Below are 25,496 nucleotides of genomic sequence, written 5' to 3'. Positions count from 1 at the left end.
GCATGTACCAGAGGCAGTTCACCAGAGATTCCCTATTTTTGGAAATGGTCATTTACTATGAACATGCATTAACGCATTGGGAGAAAAAGACCAAACTCTGCAATGAAGTAGAAATCCCATTCTTGTTGTCATGTTAGATGCTCCATTTCCATTCCCGTTTATTTACTAAATCTCATCATCTCAGTATGTGCACACATAGCAATTTCTATGTGAAAGGTTACAGTAAGATGGAAGCCCTCTATATTTGTATGGGGGCATGTTGACCTCATGTACCTCACATAAGTGGTCATTATTTATAGATGGGTTTGGATAGTAGTTGTGGTGAGGATATTTGACCATAAGTAACACCAAAACTACAACTGATGTTCTCATCTATCAATTTTCAGCAATTTCTACAGGTTTGCAACCTCAGTGTCCTATATGTCCTTGGACTCAGATTCCGATCCCATATCTTCTGCATCACCAAGACAACCTCCTTCCATTTCTCTAACGTTGTCCATCTCCATCTCAGCCCAACCATTAATGAAACCCGCATCCATGCTCTTGGGTTTTCTAAGGTCCACTAGTCTAATGGCCAGCATCCCATCTTTCACCCTTCCTAAACTTCAACTCATCCAACTCCCTGCTGCCTCTATCCAAACTTGCATCAGGACACATTGATCCATCATCCCTGTGCTTGTTAAGGTGCACTGGCTCCCAGTCTGGCACTATTTCTAAGTTAAAATTCTCATCTTTATGTCAAGATCTGTCCATGGCCTCATTCCTTATTATCCTTGTAATTTTCTTAAACTCTTCAATCCTCTATGCGCCTTCAAACTTGCCTGTTTGTAATATTCTGCATTTCCTTTGTTTTTCCTTTAGAGATTATGGCCTCGGGCTGTATTTTCAATCTTCTTGGGGTGGGCCAGGCACATACAAATTGTGAGCAGCAATCCAGAATGGCATGTCAATCTTCTGACATCTCTGTGACACTCTGGGATTTTTTAAAGAGGAAATGAGTGGAGGACCCATACGTTTCTAATTAATTTGCTGTTGAGCTCACTGTGAGCTTGTTAACAAGCTGGAGAGGGACAGAATCAAATTTTCAAAGGTTACAATGGGAAGAATGGAGGGGTTGCAGCAAGTTAGTGCACAGATGTCAGGCGGACAGCCGGAGCCATTGTTTATTGTGGCTGCTGATTTAACATCTTGTAAAAACATATAAGGGTTGTCAAACTGCAGTGCTCCTGGCGTGGCACAAATCTGCCATCCCTTGACCAGAGTGGGTTAAATACCTGAGGCAAGTGTATTTGGACATTGTGTGGACCATGAAGCTGCAGACCCTCTTGTCTCCTGCTTGCTCCATCGCTTTGGACAATGGCAAACCTAGTCATTGCTGTCGTCTGACATTGCAACTCACCTCCAGAACTAGTTTGTGCCTCCAGGACACAGCTAATTGGGCATTAAATATGTTTCCTGTTCAGTTCGGGCCTTTGGAGTGACATTGATGCATCACAGATTCAGGACCCAGAGATGATTGGGCTTCAAGTACCTGGCCCCAGATTGACAACGCAACCACTGCTGTCTAGGCCCTGATTCGAGAATCTCCTCCCAAAACATCTCCATTTCACTATCTCTCTCGCCCCTATGGATGCCCCTTTAGTAAAGCTTTAAGTCACCTTTCCTAAGTAATTCAGCGGTTAAGTAATTCAGTGCCAGATTTTATGTGAAAACTCTTCTGGCACCTTAGGACATTTTACTATGTTATAAGCATTATAAATATGTGTTGTTGATTATTGCCAGGATGATTTTTGTTTGGTTAATTCAAGAAACTGAGGCTAATCGTAATGCCTCCGTTTGTGTTCTGGTTGAGATTAGTTTACTCAGCCCAGGTTGGGAAACCTTGCTGAATGAATTCGTGAAGCTCTCCGGAAGATGCAAGCTGACTGCTGGCAGTGAAGGGTTAAATTGTATTGTGTGCCATCTCTCTGCTAACAAAATGAAGAGCAATTCTCTTATTGCCAGTAATTTTTGTTTCAAATACATGAGCTATTTTGTCATTCTTGTGACAATTTCTGGGATTATGGTTCAGCAGGTAATGCAACACTTCCAAGGTGCCATAATTCAGAGTGAATTTAGGCAGTAAGTTGGAGCTGAGTGACTGTGCAGGGCATTGCACCATAAATTAATCATGTTGTGATCCAGATTTTTCAGATAGGATTTTTCCAATGGATTTGATTGGCTGCATATCAGAATTAGAACATAGAATATACAGCACAGGAATAGGCCCTTCGGCCCACCATGTTGTGCTGAACATGACATCAAATTAAACTAGCCCCTTTTGCCTGCCCTTGGTCCATATCCTTTCACTCCTTGCATATTCATGTGCTTATGTAAAAGCCCCAATCATATCTGCCTGCACCACCACCTTTGGCAGCACTTTCCAGACACCGACCACCCTCCAACGTGCCCCTCACATCTCCTTTGAACTTCCCGCCTCTCATCTTCAGTGCATATCCCCTAGTATTAGATTAGGTACATGCCCCTTAGTATTAGACGTACATGCCCCCTAATAGGAAACCTCGGTTGATTTTCAGCAACCTCCTCCCCACCTTTCTCTGTTGCAACCGATTCTCACAGTGCAACCAAAACCCCAGTTAATGTTGACTAAGAATTAGATCAGTCTGTGTTTTCTTTGCCTAACTCTTTCAACTTTACTGAATTTTCAAATGTCATCTGCTCTTGTTCCACCCCTCTTAATGCAGCAGCTGTTCCAAAGGTTGAGACTGAAGTCCCTGCCTCTCCAGTCTCATCACATCATAGCAGCAACCAAGCCGTTTCCCTGACTGAAGAAAAACGCACCCCGCAGGGCAGTCAGAACTCTTTGAACACAGTGAGCTCTGGCAGTGGCAGTGCCGGTGGTGGTGGCACTGGTGGTGTTGGTGGTGGAGGGGGTGTGCAGCCATACGACGTGGAGATACGGCGTGGAGAAAATGAAGGCTTTGGTTTTGTTATTGTCTCGTCAGTCAGTCGACCAGAAGCGGGCACCACATTTGGTAAGTAATATTTCAAAAAACACGTGGACACAAAACAACAGATTTCAAGGTGCAAAACCCATGATACAGTGGACGTATTTGCCAGTAAGCAAAATTATTAGAGATAGCATATTTCTCTGAACTAGTATACACTTAAATAGTGAACCCTCTCCCATGTAATTTTTCATTCAATTATTCAGATCAGCTGTGTTTGTATAGGAATAGTTTGATGGCAGTCCACTTTTCTAATGATTTGTCTTCTGTATTAAGATTACAAGGGTAATTGAATATGATGTCCTCTTGCAGAAACACTAAACCAGTCTTGTTTCCAAACAATAGATTAATTGTATCTGTAGAGTAACTTGGTATAATGTAGGATAATTTGATTGTGTGTGGATTTATTATGGTCATTGGACTTTCCTAAAACCCTGCATGAAATGTCTGCTTTCTGCTTTGCCTTGCTACTTGTGTGGTTCATCTTAACTGGGCAATTCTTTGGGTTACAATGAGTGTGCTTTCTTTGCTAATGATTAAATGTAGCTGATTCAAGCCTGGCTTTTAATTATTTTTTAAGTTTGAGATTACATAAGAATCTACACAATTTACTTGCTGTTACATTCTGCAGCTCACGGTTTTAATGGTGATTTTTTTTTCCCCGCCCCTGAGTATCAAAGCCGTAGCATAGAAACTAACGTCTTGGTTCCAAATGGATCTCACTGGGTTTGAGGTTTGCTTGCCTTTCTGCAATGAGAAAGAACAGAACATTGGCAAAGTGCTAAATTTAAACACAATTGCGCACAATAGAACTCCTAAACTTGGCCCAATCGATACAGGAAGCAAACACCAGAAACTGGGATGCTAACCGCAACTGGTGTTGATTTGCATTTGGATGTTACATTAGAGTTTTGACATCCTGAAGGAATGAGGCCATACCAAGGTTTCTCCTCTGACCTTTTGGAGGTTTTACAATACCCCACCCCAAGCTGGTTGTGTTTTCATATGCAGTGCATGCTGATACACAGTTAGTTCCCTGTTGTGTTAATTAATCTGAATGAAAGTACAGATGTCTGAATATACACAGTTAAAAACCCACGTTCCATCATTCACAGGACCTTCATTCAAGGCTTCAGATTTAAGGGTATGAATCAAATTTCCACTTCCCCAGTTAAACAAACAAGTATTTTTGCATTTGTGACCAACATTTCAGTCTACATAAATACTTTGTTAACAGAATTGAAGGTCTTGGAAAATATATTATTCTAATTGTCCTTTTACTGCCCATACCACTCAAAGCTTGAAACATTATGCATTGACTTGCATAAATATTTTCCGATTTGCAATTTAACTTTTTGAAATCTGGGAGGACTAAATATCACTGAGATGCAATAGATTTCAGCAAAGTGTCTGCTTCTTGCAGTAAGTGTTGCTACATTCCATTGGCATTTCCACGTTAGGGTCCTGTCCCAACTGTCCATTGGCATATTGCAGTTGAATTATTTTGTTAAAAAAGGAAATAGCCATGGACTTAACTGATAGGGACTTTGTGCACCCTCTGAAAACCGTGTGATATTTGTTGGGCATTATATTTGACCATTGACAGCTACAAATGTTTTACAAGAAGCTGAAGAGGGGATTGCACATTACCACTTCACAACTGCATGAAGTAGAACTGATTGCCAATGTTTTGATCATCAACCATGGGATGTAATGCATTCCATCATTAATTTTGCTTGGTGGCACAGTGAATTAACCCCTGACCTTCTGTCTCCCTGTCCTCCTTTCCTAATGGTTCACCTTTACCACCTTCCCAATTAAAACTTGTACAAAACCAGGCAATGCATGTGTAGCCATGCCTCACAAAATAGGTCGGATAATCGAAGGAAGCCCTGCAGACCGCTGCGGCCAGCTTAAAGTTGGGGACCGGATTTTGGCCGTTAATGGATGCTCGATTACCAACAAGTCCCACTCAGATATTGTCAACTTGATCAAGGAGGCTGGAAACACTGTAACCTTACGCATCATTCCTGGTGATGGTGAGTTCACAGCCCTCCCACTTTTACAGAGGTGAAATAAGTTTGGTTGCATGTTGCTAATTTCTGTTCTGACTCAAATAATTCTCTTGCTTTAAATTGTGGTGTGTTTTTATTTTTATGATCACCTTAGTTTCATTGCATTGAAGTTATTGATTTATAGAATGTAAATGAGAAGTCCCACAAGTTCTGGCCACGCAGTTTAGTACAATACATTTGTTAATAATTTGGCATTCCCAGCATGGAGCTTTGTGTGCCTAGAAAGCCCATAGGGAACTGGGATCTGGAAAGGTCCGTGCACCTGACTTGTAGTTCATGCAATTTTCTGCCCATAGCTTCCTACTTGGGATTTTATTGTCATACGTAGTAAAGTTTTCCTAATTAATCCATGCTCAAGGCCACTCCTTTTGGGTCAATTTACTTTTTATTACCAAGACTTTTACTGATGTGTTCAGGGTCACATTTGCTGGTTCAGCTAATTTACAATTCAACCCAGTGATTTATGGTGGCTGAGCAAGTCAAATTTTGTTTCTACTATGCGGCATTTCAGCATTTTTACTGGTTTTTTTTAAATAAAATCCATATTCCTTTTCAATAGAAACACCTTATGTTGGTGCAGCAAAAACACAGAAATATATAAATAACTGACTGTGCTACATCATCGTTCTGCAAAACATTTTTTATTAAAAGCAAATTACTGTGGATGCTGGAATCTGAAACCAAAAGAGAAAAAATGCTGGAAAATCTCAGCAGGTCTGGCAGCATCTGTAAGGACAGAAAAGAGCTGACCTTTGGAATCCAGATGACCCTTTGTCGAAGCTAAAAGGCATAGAAAGTGGGAGATGTTTATATTGTGGGGTAAGGGAATGAAAGATGAGTCATTGCCACAAAAACAAGGGGAAAAGCTTTTGATCTTTTCTCCCCCTTTGCTCCCCTTTCCCCCTTTTGCTCAATTTTGCTTCTCTCCCACCTATCTCCTCCTCCCTCTACTTCTTTGTCTGTCACAGTTTACTCTCTGATTTCAGTTTCTCTGCCATTTGACCATTCATACCTTCTATTCTCTCTATGGACTGCCATTAGCATCTCTTAGCCACAAAAACAAGGGGAAAAGCTATGACTCATCTTTCACTCCCTCACCCCACCATATAAATATCTCCAACTTTTATACCTTTTAGCTTTGGCAAAGGGTCACCTGGACTCAAAATGTCAAACATTCTTTATTCCAAGTTAGGTTAAGCTGAATTGCTGAAGAATTAAAAATTAGTTGTAATAATTTAAAAGTTGTATTTCACAAAATTATTAGGTATCCAAGATTTTTTAGTGTATGTGAAGCTGTATTTCTGATTCTTGTGAAATAATAACAATGAAGAAATGTTTAGTTTTGGACTTTTTAAATAATCTTCTGCATGACTATTGTCACCTTATATCTGTTTGGATGAGAAAATGTTTCATGGAGGGATCTGGAACCAAGGCGCACAGTTTCAAAATAAAAGGTCTCCCATTTAAGTTGAAGTTGAGGAGCAATTTTTCCTCTCTCATTATCATCATTGTTATTCTTTGGAATTCTATTGCAGAGCGCAGTGGCGGCTGGACCATTTAATATATTCAAGGTTGAGTTAGATTTTTGATCATCAAGAGGTTATGGGGGGGCAGGCAGGGAAGTGGAATTATTCCCACAGTAGAATCAGCCATGATCCTACTGAATGGTGGAGCAGGTTCAAACAACCAAATGACCTACTCCTGATCCTATTTCTTATCTTCCATTATGTACTTGGATACAAAATACTAAAACGGTCATGGAAGCATCTTATCAGAAGTTTCTTTATTTTTCCTTTTAGAATCTTCCAATCCATCTTTGCTAACAAATGCAGAAAAGATTGCAACAATTACAACCACTCATAACCCTCAGCAGCCACCACAGGATGGACGGTAAGTTTAGGGCCTTATAGTCCTGTGGTTTCTATGATATAGATATCCTTCAAAGCACTTAATCTGTTTCTGGGTTAGGAAAGAGAAAAATCAGTCCAGTTCCAACGTGCTATTATCTTTCCAAAGACCTTTGTGTATGAACATGAAGGTAAACATCCTCCGGCCACTAATTGCTGTCCCTCCAGCCCCTGAACTGAATTGTGAGTATAAAAGGGATGATCTGTTTTAATGCCGTTAACTGCAGGATGAATTACACCAGTGATCAATCAGGATAGGCATGCCAGCCATCAGGCAACATCTATGTTTGTTCATGAAGAATAGACATTGTAGTGAATTACCACAGGGCTACCAACGATCTCAGAGCTGAACCCCAATCCTAATCAATACATTCTGGAGAGAAAGGTGGAGAGCAGTGGGGGAAGACTGGTGGGAAAGAATAAACTGGGGCAAAGTCATTGACCTAAAGTTTACAGTCAGCAGAAAAGCGATGACCTTGCGCGAAGCTGCTCATCAAGAGCTCACAGTCGCTGTGACAAGGTCTTCCTCTTTCCTGACATTAAGTTGAATTTGGTACTAAGTTAAGGGATCTCTAGCCATTCCACAGCAGTGCTGTTATCAAGCAGGATAAGCAGCAAATCACATTGAAGAATTCTAACAGACAGCAAACCAAGAAGCTCAGATTGTCTTTCACCTTTTGTGTATTTTGTAGGGAATGAAATATGGTTTGAGCAGACACATCAAAAGCTAAAATACCATCATATTTATTTAGGAGTTTTTATTCTTCAAAAATTATGCAATTTTTATCATAATGGAAAAGTTTGATTTTATACATTTATAAATGTATTTTCAATGCCAACAAGGTTCTTCAGTGGTACTTATGACTTGATGCACAGTTAAAAATCCAGTTCACTCCATTAATAAGGCTGTTTTTTGGGGGGGGCGGGGGGGTTAAGTTTAAGAGCAATATTACAGCATAAACCAGGAGATTTTCATCAGCTTGGTGATTTCTAAATGATTGCATCTGTGGGAATTTCAGCACACTGTGAAGGAGGAGCAAATCACTGGCAACAACATCAAGTTCTCTGTATTTAACTGTACCTGACAGTGAATACAGAACATTTTGCCATCCGTTAAAAAAAAAATCCAGGCTATTGTAGGAATGCCTATGAATTGACGGTTGATTCTGCATGATTCTATAAAATTACTATTTGGTTACTCGTCTAAGCTGCGTTAATAAATGACTTAAAAATCTCAGAACTCATTTGTACTACTTTTCATTTTGTTTGAAGGAATAACACAAAACCAAAGCCAGATGTATCGTATGATTATAAGTCAGCTCAGGTAAGTGACAGTTGTGTGTTTAATTACTGGAAATAAATGCAGTGCTTAATGTAATGCCATTAGATTAAGACCATTTACAAGCTTGGAATACCTCTTACAATATGTTCAGTGCTATTATCCTAAATGTAGTACATACGGTGATCAGTGAAAGTGAGAGAAATTGCTAATTTAAAATGCTCTCATGTAATTTTATTGTCATCCACACATTGTTTCATCAGCAGAGAGGCTACTTGGCCATGTCACTTTGAACCAACAACTAGAAAACACTGAAATGGGCTAAGATCATTTGTTTTCTGTGGTGTTTCCTCCATCTTCATGGCGCTGAACAGATCTGTGCCACTGTTTATATTCCACATGACCCTTTCCCCACTGTACTTCGTTTAACCCAGTCTGTGGACCTTTATATTCCTTTCTCCTTACTCACCTAGCTAGGTATCAGCCTGATCTATCCATCTAAATATTTACCTGACATCCTTTTAGATGTGTGCATAATCATTGCCTCAAACAGTCCATGTGATGGCGAGTTCTACATTCACATTCTGAGTGAATAATTTTCTCCTGAATTGCTTATGGGATTTGCCTTGTCGAACCCCTTCACAATTTTAAAGATCTAATTCAGTCTTTGTTTTTCTGGAGAAAAGAAGCCTTGTCTGCTCGACCCATCTTGATAGTTTCTGATATTAATGAACCACCTGAACATACTCACCTGATGAAGGAGCAGCGCTTTGAAAGCTCATGATTCCAAATAAACCAGTTGGACTTTAACCTGGTGTTATGAGACATTTCACTAAAGAAAATTACAGCATTGGAACAGGCCCTTTGGCCCTGCAAGCCTGCACCGACCATGCTACCCATCTGAACAACAACCCCCTACCCTTCTGGGAACCATGTCCCTCTATTCCCACCCTATTCATGTAAACCAAGTGCACCCACAGGTACTGGGTTTCAGTAAATTTGACTGAACTGGGGCCTCTTATGGTCATAGTCTGATCTATGGAGCCACGAGAATGACAATTGTTCTTGTCAGCCAATGTTTAATCATGGCTCCACAGGCCACAATTAAGCTATGAACCCCTCTTGGTGCTGCAGACAAAATACCAAACAAAAACAACTTCTAATACCTGGTTTACTAGATGCATTATCTAGTATGCAACAAAAAATGCTCAATTTTTTCCTTCACTTGTATTGATCAAGTAGAAGTTTTATTAACATGTTCCAACATGTTACAATTAGCCTCATTTTTCTGTGTAGAGAGGTGAAAAGTGAAGTCAATGTGTCCACTCCTGATGACTAGCAAGTGATCCCTGAAGACTTACATGAATATGAGGTAGAATTCAACTAGGTTCAGCTCTGATGTTCCGTATTGCCTAGTCTGCTAATGCTAACAACACAGGAAAGGATGATCAATATTTCTGTTCCTTTTCTACCTCCAAACAAGAGTAATAGGAATAGACCTAAATTAGCAATTGTTCAATATTCCAATGCTGTACCACGCACCTGATATCTCAAGAAGTACTCCATCAAATTTTTAAAAAATGGTCAGCTTCTTATATCGTGGTTTTGACTCTCAATTGTATTGGAGGTAAAAGTTTTAATGAAATATTTTTTCATTTATTGAAAGTTATGGTGGCATCACAGCACAGAGCAGGAAACTGGACAATAGGGTAGTAAATGCAAGAAATTTGCTGAAGCTGAATCAAAAGAATGGGCAATTAACACAAGGGCCAGAATTCTCCCAAAAAAAAATAATTTGCATGAAAACTGGAATAATTCATGCTATATTTTTCGGGGAAGTTCAGAAATGAATCTCCCACACTCTATGCGCTGGAGAGACTGAAATCAGTGCACTGAACGGACTACTGCACATGTGTCAATCTGTCAGTGCCGAGATCGGCGCACGCGCAGCGGCCGCACGCTGCCAGCTTCCCGATTGCCAGCCAGCCCGATCGCTGGTCAGTCTCACAATCCCTGCAACGCTGGCTCTCTGCCCCACCCCCAAGGCTCCATTCCTGGGCCCAGCCCCGACGACAGCCCAGCCCTCCCCAATCTCCAGCTCGCACCCCGCCCTTGCAGTCCCAACCCCACCAACAGGCTGACTACTCCTCCCCACTGCCCAGCCCACTCCGATCGCTGGCCTTCCTCCTTCCCCCACCAATCCCAACTACAGAGTGGCAGTGGGGCTCTCCACCCAGACTAATTACCCTATAGGCCCTGCCCCATAGCACTGCCCTTTGCCTGGTGGGAAGTTCCAAGGTGCCCCCTGGGCATTGGCACTTTGTCCCTTGGGCAGTGCAGGCTGGCACTGCCAAGTGCCAATGCCTGGGGCAGCCCCCCCCCCCCACTGCCCAACACTTTGGGAGGCCCCAATTGCCGCTCCCCCTTCACAGCGAGGTCAGGCTGCTAGCTCCCCGAAAGTGGGGAGCTACTGCAAACCCTGCTGGAGTGAAATACTCTTGGCAGGTTGGGAAAGGCTAGCAGGCCCACTAATCACATTTCAATAATATTTAATTGAGCCCCTGAATGCATAGTGCAGCTCTGTGCCTATTTTTGGTGCGGAGCTGACAACAACGCCAGAAAGCTGTCACTGGAAGTGGCATTTGGGGCCAGATGCACAGCTCAAATCACGCTAATCAGACCCCGCTGAAATCTCCCGGCCCTCTGCACAAAGTGCAGCAAAATGGAGAAACGTCCCCAAGTAGTCACTGACTTTAAAATATAGTTTTGAAAAGTTTTTTTTTCAATCAAATTTGATTTTTCTTTGTGGAGCGAGAAACCATGTTTTTCAAACTTCCTTAGACTGTGGGAGGTAATGTTTACCCGTGAGCATACTCGCCTCCAGATGTCTGGTAAAATGTCTCATTGTGGAGGTGGAGTGTGGGCATCAGACCAGAGAAAATGTCCAATTTGTATAACTGCCAGATTTATTTATGTAAAATCATCAGGATCAACTCTTTACTCAGCAGAGTGGGGCTGATGAAGGGCTGGCACTGGGAGGAGGAGTGGGGAGGGGGAGGGGTCCTAGGCAAATTCTCTCTCAAAAGGAAAATAGGCAGGTGTCAGACATTCCATTGAACATCAAACATTAGGCGCAGTCGAGGCACCTGTAGTGCTGCCTGCCTCCACTGACCCATGTGAAGGAGATGCCCCCCTCCCACTGACTGTACGAATGCACAAGGGATACAATCCTGGCATATCCACAGCAACGGCGACTTCTGGATTTTCAAAACATGTTGTTTTAAATTCACATAAAGTTCTGCTTTTTAAACTCGGGTCATGTATTCAAAACGTTCTCAGACACCTAGATAGGGAACAGCTGGTGGTTCCTCCTTGGTAGAGAAAAGTCGCTAAGTGGATTTAATCCAACAATTTGGCGAATATTAATTGAAAAGAATTAGAGCGTTCTTGTTTCTTCTTATTGGTAACAGACATTTATTAGCACGGCTTTAATTACATTGTTAACCTTGTTAATGCAAAGTATGAAAGCGAAGGATTTAAATTGCGTTCCAAGTGTGTATGGATCAGGCTTGTAATTTGTTTTAATAGCTGAGCATACCTAAGATTTTTACCTTTGTAAAGCTGCATTCCTTAATTTGATATTGCTCGTGGCAGAAGCTATTGTATAGCATCTGCCAAATAGAAATGTTTGATGTTAATTAAAAGCAGAATAGAAGGCTCCAGGAGCACCATTTTACAGGTGGGTGGCCTGAACAGACTGCAGCTGCAGTGCAAGCACATCCCTCAAACATCTGAGGAGATGGAAATTACAGCCAGCCTGTCAGATCTGCTGTCCTGGTGGGAGATGAATTGGCTGCATTAGGGAATCACTTCATGTTTAATTAATTTAATAAAAGTACATTTCTTTTGCATGGATTTTACAGTAAGAATTGTGGACCCTCCATTACATTCATCTCCTATCCCTGGACAACACACTATATATGCATTTCCGTAGCTTCCTGTCTGTTAGGGAGATTTGCTCTATTTGTGGAGAGTTCTCTTTAATTTTGATTTCCCCTGCTCCCAAGACAGGTGCCTTGCCTATATTCAATGGCTCCCTTCGCAGGTGAAGGGGGCCATTGAAGCATAGGGTTCAAGTATCCATCAGCAGCGCAGCACAGTGGGTAGCATTGCTGCCACACAACGCCAGGGACCCAGGGTTCGATCCTCAGCTTGGGTCACTGTCTGTGTGAAGTTTTCATGTTCTCCCTGTACCTGCGTGGGTTTTGTCTGGGTGCTCCGGTTTCCTCCCATAGTCCAAAAATGTGCAGGTTAGGTGAATTGGTCATGCTAAATTCTCCCTCGTTGTACCTGAACACATGTTGGAGTGTGGCGACTAGGGGATTTTCACAGTAGTGAAACAGTACATTGCAGTGTGAATGTAAGCCCACTTGGACTAATAATAAACTTCAAAGTTTTTGCTTTAACCACTGTAGTCACTGTACTGCGTTACCTATGCAAACCATTTAGTGTCTGTCTGGTACAAAAGATCCTAAACCGAGAATAAATTCTGACAGAACCAAAAGTGTCCAAATTAAGCATTAATGAGTTTTGAACAAAGACAGGCATTATGCAAAAGTGCAAACCACTGCTGTGAATTACCTGAAATATAGTGGGGAGTGGTGAGCAATTTTTAATTCGAATTACAAGAATTGCTTTTGTTCCTAGAATTCAAGACCAACAAACAAATGCAGAGGGAAATGCAGTTTAGTTAAATCTGATCTCTGGGAATGTAATTGCATTGGAAGTCACTTAGAATAGACAGAAAAACATTCCCATTAAATGAAGAGAAAATGTCCATTCCAATTTACTGACTCCAAAGATTGTCCAGAATTGATGAATATCCGTGATAGAAGGACACAACTGTAGAGAAGGATGGAACATAGAACATAGAACATTACAGCGCAGAACAGGCCCTTCGGCCCACGATGTTGCGCCGACCAATTAAAAAACAATGACCCTCTAACCTAAACCAAACCAAACCCTTTCCATCCATAAACCTATCCACGGATCTCTTAAACGCCCCCAAATTAGGCGCATTTACAACTGCAGCAGGCAGGGCATTCCAATCCCTCACCACCCTCTGGGTAAAGAACCTACCCCTGACATCCATCCTATAACTACCACCCCTTAATTTAAAGCTATGCCCCCTCGTGCTAGCTTTCTCCATCCGAGGAAAAAGGCTATCACTGTCCACCCTATCTAAACCTCTAATCATCTTATATGTTTCAATAAGGTCCCCTCGTAGCCGCCTTCTTTCTAACGAAAACAACCTCAAGTCCCTCAGTCTCTCCTCATAGGACCTCCCCTCCATACCAGGCAACATCCTGGTAAACCTCCTCTGCACCCTCTCCAAAGCCTCCACGTCCTTCCTATAATGTGGGGACCAGAACTGCACACAATACTCCAAGTGCGGCCGCACCAGAGTTTTGTACAGTTGCAACATGACGCTGCGGCTCCTAAATTCAATCCCCCTACCAATAAACGCCAAGACACCGTATGCCTTCCTAACAACCCTACCTACTTGATTCCCAACTTTCAGGGATCTATGTACACATACACCTAGATCCCTCTGTTCATCCACACTATTCAGAGTCCTACCGTTAGCCCTATGCTCTGCACATCCGTTATTCCTGCCAGTATTTATCGAAGTATAGCCTTCGATAAATACTGTCCAATAAGTGCAATAGTGATCAATGGCAGCAACTTAAACAATTCTCTGGCTTAGTAGGAGATACCTTGAGTGTTATATCATGCATTCTAATAGCCTCTTCCATACTTGTACCTTGAAATCCAATAGTTACTTATTTTATCGTATTTAGAGAATGCAAAATAGGAGCAGACAACAAAATGAATTATGGAAGAAGAGACCAAAAACATCTTCCTCACATCCCAATTTCTTGATGGCAATTGGCATGAATCTGCTGAAATGAAGTTGTCGGAATTTTTTGCAGCACTGTGGTTTGTTCTTGAGATACTGGTACACAGCTTCCAATATTGCAGGAGAATCTTTTCACTAGTTTGTGCAAGGTATGCCAACTGTACCACAGCCACCAGATAAGTTCTGTTGGACAGTAATATACTTTGGAAAGAATTGATTCAGGTTGCTTGCATTGGTGGCTTATCAGAAGTATCCATGTGAAATTAAACAATGCAGCTTAAACTGTTTTGACCAGCAGAAGGTTTAATAATCAGAGGAGACGTATTCAAGATATTAGACAAGAAGCAGGGTGGAGATTTTATATATATGTACACACATGGCAAGTTGGTATGATCTGGAAAGAATGGTATAAAGGAGTCAATGATGACGTACATGAGGATGTGTAGTTGATAAGGATGTGTAGTTGATGAGGATAAGTTGACAGGACTATGGGGAAAAAGCAAGAAGTGGACCAATTAGATGCTCTTTCAAAGAATTGACACAATCATGGCCTTCCTGTGTGTTGTAAGATTCTCTGTGTCCCATGTTAGATGTTACAGAGAGCTTCTGCAGAAGCAGCAGTGTCCAAAAGTGTGACCAGGCGAACAAATCTAGAAACTTATATCCTTGTGATGGAAATATTAGATCCAAACTTGAGCAGAGTGGCAATCAGAGTTGAATTGTCAATCGACTCCTACTTACCTGAATTTTTTTCGATCCCATCTCACCCGACCTTCTGACTCAGGCCAGCTGAGATCCGGGCAATGAAGCACATCCCCAGGACCTAGCTTCAAGGGTAGCTCAATTGGATGTAGCCTCCTTTTTTAGCACTGGCTGCATTTAACCAGGTAATTTGAAGGTCCTTGTCAGGGCAGGAAGAAAGTAAATGGATAAGTTTTGGGTGGAATGGAAGGGCATTTTAGGGGAGGGTGTTGGTGAGTCACCTGACGAAAGAACAGCAAGCGCTCTGAAAGCTAGTGGATTTTGCTACCAAATAAACCTGTCAGACTTCAACCTGGTGTTGTAAGACTTCTTACTGGGTGGTAACGTGGGTAGGGGAGTTGATTGGTCTAGGGGTGGGGAGGCTGGATTTCCCATTGCATTTTTGGGGTATCGTCTAGATACCTACCCTCGAGCTCAGAAGTTACAGTAAGTTAGCTATTGGACAGACAAAACTGAATCATCAGAATGATAGCTGAAAGAAGTATCACGTTTTGTTAAAACTGAATAATCTTGGCATTTTAAGCAGCGCGCCAAGACCAAAATGTCTAAAGTTAAGAGAATGAAGGATGTTTGGTGAAGGACATGTGAATGCAATTCACTCTTCATTTTAGAGTAACACATTCTACCTTTATTTATGTAATACTTTCACAAAACATGTAATTTGGAAAATGGAGAAGTTTGGAGCATTTGAGTTTTTCTGAAGTCTTGCAGTTGAGATGAGCAATAAAAATTGAGGTGCTACAATGCAGCACAGGGAAAGCACAGTTACAATCTGACCAGGGTCACAAGGGCAGTTCCCACTCTGAATGTGGACACCGTTTATAGTTGGAAGAGTTGGATTAATATGAAAGTGTGTGCACAGACATAAGATTTTCTAAAACTTTATGAATTATGCATTCGGGCAAAGGTAAGGATGTGAGAATGGTGTTTAAATAAAGATGGTTTATCTATTGAAGTGAATAATTTTAGTAAGTCTCCAAGATACTAAAGAGATTCCTGTTTTGTTGAAGACAACTATAGTTGAAATTTGTTCTGGGATTGTATTTCCTGCTGTTGATTTCAACTGGCCAGGAAGATAGAAAAAAAGTGGTGAACCAAGAGCAAAGAAAAAAAAAAGTTCTGGCTACAAGATTCTATAGCCCACAGATGTGCAGGTTAGATTGATCGGCCATGCCAAATTTCCCTTTAGTGTCAGGGGAACTAGTGGTATAAATCCGTGGGGTTACAGGTGTGTTCTGGGTGGGATTGTTGTTGAGGCAAGCTTGACTGAATGGCCTCTTTCTGCACTGTAGAGATTCTATGATACTCTGACAGGAAATCGGCAAACCCCACACATGCTGCAGAGTCCAATCTTACCCATTTCTGGGAATTCCAGTTACCTTGGACACAGATCACTTTTAATTGGGTCCCAATAACCTGATGAGGTGTTAATTTGCAAACTTATTTGCCAACTTCTCCCAGACCAGGACTTTCCTCTTTTTAAATCTGGGAAGTGTATTATTAGAGGGATTTGAGTGCTCTATCTAGCTGGTCACTTTTCTAGCCTTTTTAAGGTTGAACCATCATTTGTAATTTCAAAATTCAAGAATATCGCTCTTTTTAATTTTTCTACAAACATTATTCAATGTGACTTTTATCTTCAAGGAACCTGAACTGTACACTGTGGAACTGGATAAGGGACCAAAGGGTTTTGGATTTAGTCTTCGTGGTGGGCGTGAATACAACATGGATCTGTATGTGCTCCGATTAGCTGAGGATGGCGCTGCCATCAGAAATGGCAAAATGAAGGTGAGTAGATGTAACGCAGAGTCAAGCAACAGTTGACGCATTTATTTTATTATTAGCTGCCAAAACAGATAACATTTTTAAGCAACAATGATAATTATCAAGCTCATAGGCACCTTGGAATTAGAACAGGAGCAAACAATATAACCATGAAAATTGCTCTGCCATTCAATATGATCATAATTGATTCTCTGTACCAACTCTGCTTTCTTGTCTGCTCCTCATATCCTTTGATTCCCCAAAGATCTGTCTGAACTATATTTAACAACAGGGATTCACAAACCTTTGGGGTAGATTTGCAAACCTTTGAATGAAGAGATTTCTCCTCATTTCAGTCTTAAATGACTGACCCATTATCCTGAAATTGTGCTCCTGGGTTGTAAATCTCCCACCCAGGGGAAATAACTTCTCAATTCCAGACAATAAAGGCCCTAGTTACTCAGCTTCTGACGACCATATCATCCTACAAACTAATGAGTCTTCACTGTACCACTCCCAAAGTATCCCTTGGATATGGAGACCAAAACTATGCTCAGCACTTTGGGAGTGGTGCAGCGAAGATTCATTAGTTTATAGGATGATTTGTAGTGTGGTCTCACCAAACATGAGACGTGAGACAGCAAAGTGGCACAATGGTTAGCACTGCTGCCTCACAACACCAGGGACCCAGGTTCGATTCCCAACTTGGGTCACTGTGTGGAATCTGCACATTCTCCCCCTCCCCCCCACTTTTGCATGGGCTTCCTCTAAGTGCTCTAGTTTAGAACATAAGAAATAGGAGCAGGAGTAGGCCATCTAGCCCTTCGAGCCTGCCCCGCCATTCAGTAAGATCATGGCTGATCTGTCATGGCTCAGTTCCACATTCCCGCCCTCTCCCCATAACCCTTAATCCCCTCGCTTATCAAAAACCCATCAACCCGCGTCTTAAAAATATTTAGCAAGGCAGCCTCCACCACCTCAACGGGCAGAGAATTCCAGAGATTCACCACCCTTTGAGTGAAGAAGTTCCTTCTCAACTCCGTTCTAAACCGCCCTCCCTTTATCTTGAGGCTATGCCCCCTAGTCCTACTGTCCTTTGTGAGCGGCAAGAGTCTCTCCACCTCTATCCTATCCATCCCATTCATCATCTTATACGTCTCAATGAGATCTCCCCTCATTCTTCTAAACTCTAACGAGTACAAGCCTAGTTTATTCAGCCTCTCCTCATAGCTCAACCCCCTCAACTCCGGTATCAGCCTAGTAAACCTCCTCTGCGCTCCCTCCAAGGCCAAAATATCCTTGCGTAAGTACGGCGACCAAAACTGCACACAGTACTCCAGCTGCGGCCTCACCAATGCCCTATACAGCCGCAGCAAGACCTCCCTACTTTTATATTCAATCCCCCTCGCTATGAAGGCCAGCATCCCATTCGCCTTCCTGACCACCTGCTGCACCTGCAGGCTGGGTTTTTGCGACTCATGCACAAGGACCCCGAGGTCCCTCTGCACCGTTACCTGCTGCAGTTTTTCGCCACGTAAGTAATAGTCCTTCCTACCATTATTCCTACCAAAGTGGACCACCTCGCACTTGCCAACATTAAATTCCATTTGCCATTTCCTGGCCCATTCGCCCAGCCTATCTAGATCCTTCTGCAGACTCTCCACACCCTCCGCGCAATTTGCCGTTCCACCAATCTTGGTGTCATCAGCAAATTTCAACACCATACGCTCGGTTCCCTCCTCCAGATCATCTATATAAATGGTAAATAGCTGAGGCCCCAGCACCGACCCCTGGGGCACTCCACTAGTCACCAACTGCCAATCCGAATAGCACCCGTTAACCCCCACTCTCTGCCTCCTATTTGACAACCAATCCTCTATCCACGCTAACACCCTACCCCCAACTCCATGCCCCCTTACCTTCTGCAATAACCTCTTGTGAGGTACCTTGTCAAACGCCTTCTGAAAATCAAGAAAGACCACATCCACCGGCTCTCCTCTATCCACCGCCCTAGACACATCCTCATAGAACTCCAGTAAATTTGTCAGACACGACTTCCCCTTAACAAAACCGTGCTGCATCTGCTCTATCAAGCAATTCCCCTCAAGATGCCTCGCTATTTCCTACTTGATGACGGATTCTAACATTTTACCTAGAACAGACGTTAAACTAACCGGCCTATAATTCCCTGCCTTTTGCCTGGCACCCTTCTTAAACAACGGCGTAACATTAGCCGCTTTCCAATCTTCCGGCACTTCCCCGGAATCCAGAGACGTTTGGAAAATAACCACCAAGGCATCCACTATCACCTCCGCCATTTCTTTCAGAACCCGCGGATGCATTCCATCCGGTCCTGGGGACTTGTCCACAATCAGTCCCTCCAGTCTGTCGAGCACCGCCTCTCTAGTAACAATAATGTCATTGAGACCCTCCAGTCCTACCACCTTTCCATCGCTAACGCCCGGCAAATTATTCACGTCTTCCTCCGTGAAGACCAAAACAAAAAAGTTATTCAAGACCTCAGCCATTTCCCCATCCCCTACCACTAAGTCCCCCCTCTCATCCTTTAAGGGTCCAACGTTCACCCTAGCCAGCCTCTTCCTTTTTATATATTTATAAAAACTCTTGCTATCCTTTTTTATATTAAGCACTAGCCCAGCTTCATAGTTTCTCCTACCTTTCTTTATCAACTTCTTTGACAATCTTTGTTGACATTTAAACCTCTCCCAATCCTCTTCTCGCCCACTACTCTTAGCTACTCTAAACGCCTCCGCTTTTAATTTAACACTTTCCTTCACCTCCTTCGTTATCCACGGCTTATTACCTCTCCTCCTACTGTCCTTTTTAACCATCGGAATAAATTTCTGCTGAGCACCAAGAAAGATCTCCTTAAAGATCCTCCACTGCTCCTCAGCAGACCTACCTTCCAACGCGCTCCCCCAGTCAACATTCGCCAATTCTTCTCTCATCCTTCTGTACTCCCCTCTGTTCAAACAAAGGACGCATGTCCGGGAACCCACTTTCTCCTCCTCCATCTGCACCAGAAACTCCACCATACAATGATCACTCTCCCCAAGAGGATCCTTCACCGCAAGGTCCCTAATTCTACCCGCCTCATTACATAGCACCAGATCCAAGATAGCTCGCTCCCTCGTCGGCTCCAACACACACTGTTCCAGGAAACTATCCCGGCAGCATTCCAAGAACAACTCCTCGAGCCCACCGCGTCCAACATGGGTCGACCAATCAATATGTAGATTGAAATCTCCCATAATTATGGCCGTTCCATTCCTGCACGCCGCACTTATTTGCGCGTTAACAGCCCGCCCCACCTCCAGATCATTATTGGGGGGCCTATAGACGACACCCACCAGCATCTTCCTCCCTTTGCTGTTCCTAATCTCCACCAACAACGATTCCACTTTCTGCTCTTTGGTTCCTATATCATCCCTTGCTACCACCCTGATGCTATCCTTAATCAGCAGAGCTACGCTCCCCCCCCGCCGCCTTTTTCCTCTCGCCTATCCTTCCTAAACACTTGATTCCTCTGGACATTCAGCTCCCAGTCCCTGTCACCTTGCAGCCACGTCTCTGTAAGGGCCACCAGATCATATCCATTTGTGCTGAACTGCGCCACCAGCTCATCCACTTTATTCTGAATGCTTCGTGCATTCAGATAAAGAGCCTTCATCCCAGCCTTCACCTGGACCCTATTTGCCGGAACGCCATCAACCATACTCACGCCCCCTACTCCCTTTATTATTGGGACATCCTCGGCCTCTTCCCTTACCTGTACCGTCTCCTTAACTTTAGACCCCGTAATGTCACCTACCCTCGCACCCCCCCCCCCCCCCCCCCCCCCCCCAATTAGTTTAAAGCCCTGTCTACAGTCCTATTTACACGTTTCCTCCCAGAGTCTGAAAGACGTGTGTCGGCCATGCTAAATTCTCCCTCTGTGTACCCAAACAGGTGCCGGAGTATGACGACCAGGGGATTTTCACATTAACTTTGTTACATGTTAATGTAACCCTACTTATGACACTTAATAAGCTTAAATTGTAGCAAGGCTCCCTATTCTTGTACATATACTTACCTTCCTGCTAACATATGGGCATACCCCAGTCTTTTTGAACATCAACATTGAAAAGTTTCACATCTTTTAAATACATTCTACTTTTGTATTCTTACTATCAAAGTGAATAACCTCGTAACGTGACATTTGATTTCTCTGATGCAAAGATTTTAAAATTTCAGGATCAAATGTAGAGATAAAGCATTGTTTTAGTTGTTTGAGTGTATTCTCATTAAAATGTTGTCCTAAGGTGGAAGGTTCTAGTTTGCAGAGTGAGAGTAATTTACTGCGGCTAAAAAAGTATCATAACTTACATCAAAACCTTGACATTTAGCTGGTGGATGTTCTTATTCACTTTGGAGCTTTAATTTACAGACAATATGTTAAATGTGTGGCATGGTGGCACAGTGGTTAGCACTTTTGCCTCACAGCGCCAGAGACCTGGGTTCAATTCTGACCTCAGTTGCCTGTGTGGAGTTTGCATGTTCTCCTGTGTCTGCGTGGGTTTCCTCTGGGTGCTCCAATTTTCTACCACAGTCAAAAGATGCATGGGTGAGATTGATTGGCCATGCTAAATTGCCCCTGAGTGTCAGGGGCTCCATCAGACTAGGAGCAGAATTAGGCCAATCGGCCCATCGAGTCATCAACCAACAGGGTAAATAAATGGGGTTAAGGGGATAGACCCTCGGTGCAGGCTCGATCGGTCGAATGGCCTCCTTCTGCACTGCAGGGATTCTATGATTCATAGATCTGAAAGGTCTCAACAAGGTTGACGTGGAAAAGGATGTTTCTGCTTGTGGGTAAGTCCAGAACTGATGGGAGGGCACTGTTTTAAAGTTAAGGGATGCTTTTGTAGGACAGAGATGAGAACAATTATTTTTGTCCCAATGGGTCGTGCGACTTTGGGATTCTCTGCCTCAGAAAGCAGTGGATCTGGGATCATTGAATAATCTTAACATAGATTCTTGCTGGCAAAGAACCAAAGCTTTTGGGGTTAGATTGGAATGTTGAACTTAAAAGACAAACAGATCAACCATGATCTTATTGAATGGCTGAGTATGCTCGAGGGACCGAATACCTTACTTCTGCTCCTATTTTATATGTTCGTAACCTGATTAGCAATATAAACATTGAGCTTAAAATGATGAAGGTCCAATTTTAGGTCAGAAAAGTTTTGGAATAACTTTTGCCTTCCCTGCAGTGGTCTTGTACTGCATACTCCACTAGAACTGCTCTCCATCATTCTAATGATCCTTTTATCATGCTTATTAGTGCAGGCATGATGAACTTGAAGGCATGCATACTGTGATTTTTGATCCTTCCCCATGGCATAAGGTGAAAATGTATATTAACAATCAGTGCTATGGGTTGCAAACCAAATACATCTTTGTGACTGCAGCATTGGGTTCCTTTTAAATAATTCATTAACAATAAAATGGTTCTTCACTTCAACTTGTCGTGATTGCAATGGCAGTTCATAAATATTAATAAGAAAACTATTAAATTAAGCATGCAAATTAGGAGGTTTAAACTATAGTAATAAAGGATATCAACACAGAAAGGACAATGGAATGTTACAAAGCAAGGTCCTGAAATGTCTACATGAGCAGATTAGTAACTGCTTACTGTGTTGAGATTGATCACCCTGTCTCAGGTTAGAAATAATTTGTCAGTTTTTTTTTCCTGAACATTTGAGTTATTGGTATCCTGGCCAATATTTACCACACAATGAACATCACGAGTATAAATAACTTGGTCATTTTATGTTGTTGCTAGCAAAAGCTTGCTCTACGCAAATTTGCCAACATGTTTCCGACATTACAACAGTGATGAACACTTCAAAAGAACCTCATTGATTGTAAAATGCTTTGGGATGGCCTATGGTCATGAAAGGTGCTACATGAATGCAAGTCTTCATTTCCAACTTCGTTTTTTTTGTCCTTTTAAGGTCCTCTTAGTTGACTATGTTGGGGGAGGCAGTGGCCTAGTGGTGTTACTGCTAGACTGTTAATCCCCCTAGAAACTCAGCTAATGTTCTGGGGACCCATGTTCAAATCTTGCCACAGCAGGTGGTGGAATTTGAATTCAATGGAAGAAAAAGAATCTGGAATTAAGAATCTACAAGTGACCATGAATCTATTGTTGTTTGTCAGAAAAAAAAACATCTGGTTCACTAATGTCCTTTAGGGAAGGAAATCTGCTGTTCTTACGTAGTCTGGCCTACCTATGACTCCAGGGCCACAACAATGTGGCTGACTCTCAACTGCCCTCCGAGGACACCTAGGGCCGGCCAATAAATGCTCGCCCAGCCAGCAACACCCAAGTGCCACAAATGAATAAAAAAAATGTGGGAGAAGATTTCTTGTGTGTGCTTTGTGTAAGAAAATCATGAAGTTTGCTTGTTATTATCATGTATGTGGTATAGGGAGATTATTCTGAGGCAGCATTGGTTAAAATCGCAGCAGAGGCAGGTGGGTGATGGGGACTCTCAGCACACCAACGATTTTACAGCCTCCCCCCTGCCAGCTCACTCCTGGGGAGCAGGGGGAGGGGCCCATGCTGACTTGAAATGATCGGCTTTGTTTCATTGGACCTAATGTTTGGCATCTAATAAAATTACAAGCTTCAACAACTTGTGATTGCATTTTCCAGAGGTTCATGTGACAGTCAGGCAGACACAGACAGATTCTTTCAATTATACCTCCTGTTGGTTTTTCAGCTGGTGATGTGGTTTAATAATTACATGCAGATTTTAATACACTTCCAGATCAATTCACTCAAGAAAGCACATGTTTTTTTTTCCTACCTAACACAATGACACATCAGTTACAGTTATTCTCAAAGCATAGCATCCACTTTGTTGACATTTATACATTTGTTTCTGAATTTTTAGCGAGAAGTATCCCACTACCATTAAGTGCAAAACATCCTATGTTGCTGAACCATAAAAATTAAGAATGTCCCAGATTCAGTCTTGCTCTGCGTGGACTGAACTTGAACAGTGATAGGGTTGTTAAATTTGGCCTCAGTATAGTGGATATGGAAAAATATCAGCCAGTGCTCCCAATTTTCATTATGATTCTGAAGTCCATGCTGGAAAATGTGGCTCTGTGCATATACACCTGGATTGGTCAGAAATCAGCAAAGCCATGACATTTACCCTTTACCCGCTTCCTGATGAGACCTTCTGCTGTTTAAAAAGAACGACCGCTCAAAAAAGCCACCACACAAGCACCTGGGATCTTAGGAAGTTTAACTGGTTCACACCGGGGGGACAAATCTGTAAGAGATTTGGCTAGTATAGAAACATCTGACATTTTCAAAGATTCCCTTGTGCTGCTCCTGAGTAATCTTTCTTATATTTATCATCATCTCAATTTTAGGTTGGAGATGAAATTCTGGAGATCAATGGAGAAACGACCAAGAACATGAAGCATTCTCGCGCTATAGAATTGATTAAGAATGGTGGTCGGAGAGTCTGCCTATTTCTGAAACGTGGAAATGGTTATGTGCCAGAATATGGTGGGTTGCCCTACGAAAATGTTACTTTCTCCCATACTATCACTCCATGAGTGATTGTGTTTATTTCCTCTCTTGGTTTTTTTTCTGTTAAGATCTGGGAATTTTTTTCTTCTTTTCACAAAATGTCTTATGATTATGTACAGTCTTCGGTCCTAATCTGCTGATTCTAATTCTGTACATTCACTATTTTGCTTTTAGAATGGGCTGGAGTAACTAGAAGTGCAGTCGGAAAAGCATCTTTTTGAAATGAGAACAGTTGACTGTATTAAATTCTCCATTGTTCAATTTGCCTTCCGAGTATACAACTGTAAAATTTAACGTTAGTTAAATGGGAATGAAACCACAGTCTGAGTTTACATCCAGTGGCCAAAATTGAATAGGACTGTTCTAATCTTTATTAATTTAAATTATTGTGTTTACATAAAGCATCATGGAAACATCGTATGTTACAGCCGTTCATTTATTTACCGACATTTAACTTTTCATTAGTAACACACAGCGATCTCAGTTACCTGTGGCAATTTTGCATAAATACTGAATAGTTTTACAATTGCAATCTGCAATACCTGTACTCCAGGCCTTTCTTACTGATATTTTCTCTTGGACAAGTTGATTTGTCCAAAAGAAGTAACTTCAAACCCTCTTCATTTTTTTTAATGTCTTGCTGCTTCCCTGAAAGGTTTATGAAGTTTTACAGGAGAATATGAAGCTGAATTTGAACACCTAAATTTACTAACATTTCTCTTGAATTCAAATGAATGGAATTATATATTATTTTAAAACAATTATAGTTACCAAAAATAGAATTCTCAACATCCTGAGATTTTGATTTTTTTAAATCTCCATCGAAATGATGGGTCTCATCTATCTGTAAGGGTATATATTTTTGTAACAAGTTCTGTAATTACTCTTAATATGATACATAACTTTCCATGAATTTAAATGTAGTTTGTAAATATTTAAATGAGTCATTGTTTACATGCCATTTTGACTTATTGTATTGTGATATATAAAACAAATGGAGTGCGTTTCCCAGTAGAACTTCCTGGTGCTCTTTTTTTTCTGTATCCTTTTGGTCCTGCAACTGCTGTCTTTGCAGTCTAATTGTTTTTTGCCTGGACAATCTGACTGGAACAATAATAAACATCTTTCCATGATCAACAGAGTGATCAATCCTGTTGCTGCTT

The 25,496-nt window shown here is 42.0% G+C and overlaps 1 protein-coding gene across 11 annotated transcripts in view; it reads left to right on the top strand.

Moving 5' to 3' along the window:
* magi1b (membrane associated guanylate kinase, WW and PDZ domain containing 1b) overlaps window positions 1-25,496 on the top strand; it is a 437,384-nt gene that overhangs the window by 392,441 nt on the left and 19,447 nt on the right. For 4 of the 11 annotated variants that reach the window (XM_080183253.1, XM_080183247.1, XM_080183271.1 and 1 more), the window contains 6 exons: window positions 2,745-3,035; window positions 4,847-5,047; window positions 6,883-6,973; window positions 8,263-8,314; window positions 16,596-16,739; window positions 24,171-24,309. In XM_080183253.1, the coding sequence (XP_080039379.1) occupies window positions 2,745-3,035; window positions 4,847-5,047; window positions 6,883-6,973; window positions 8,263-8,314; window positions 16,596-16,739; window positions 24,171-24,309 (918 nt within the window). Of the gene's footprint in view, window positions 1-2,744; window positions 3,036-4,846; window positions 5,048-6,882; window positions 6,974-8,262; window positions 8,315-16,595; window positions 16,740-24,170; window positions 25,474-25,496 lie in introns of those variants that run through there. The other 7 variants (XM_080183290.1, XM_080183248.1, XM_080183294.1 and 4 more) reach the window with 5 other exon arrangements.

The sequence above is a fragment of the Carcharhinus amblyrhynchos genome, chromosome 3 (assembly GCF_965287045.1).
Source record: "Carcharhinus amblyrhynchos chromosome 3, sCarAmb.v2.hapA, whole genome shotgun sequence".
Lineage (NCBI taxonomy): Eukaryota > Metazoa > Chordata > Chondrichthyes > Carcharhiniformes > Carcharhinidae > Carcharhinus > Carcharhinus amblyrhynchos.
This window is presented reverse-complemented; position numbering and strand designations above follow the sequence as displayed.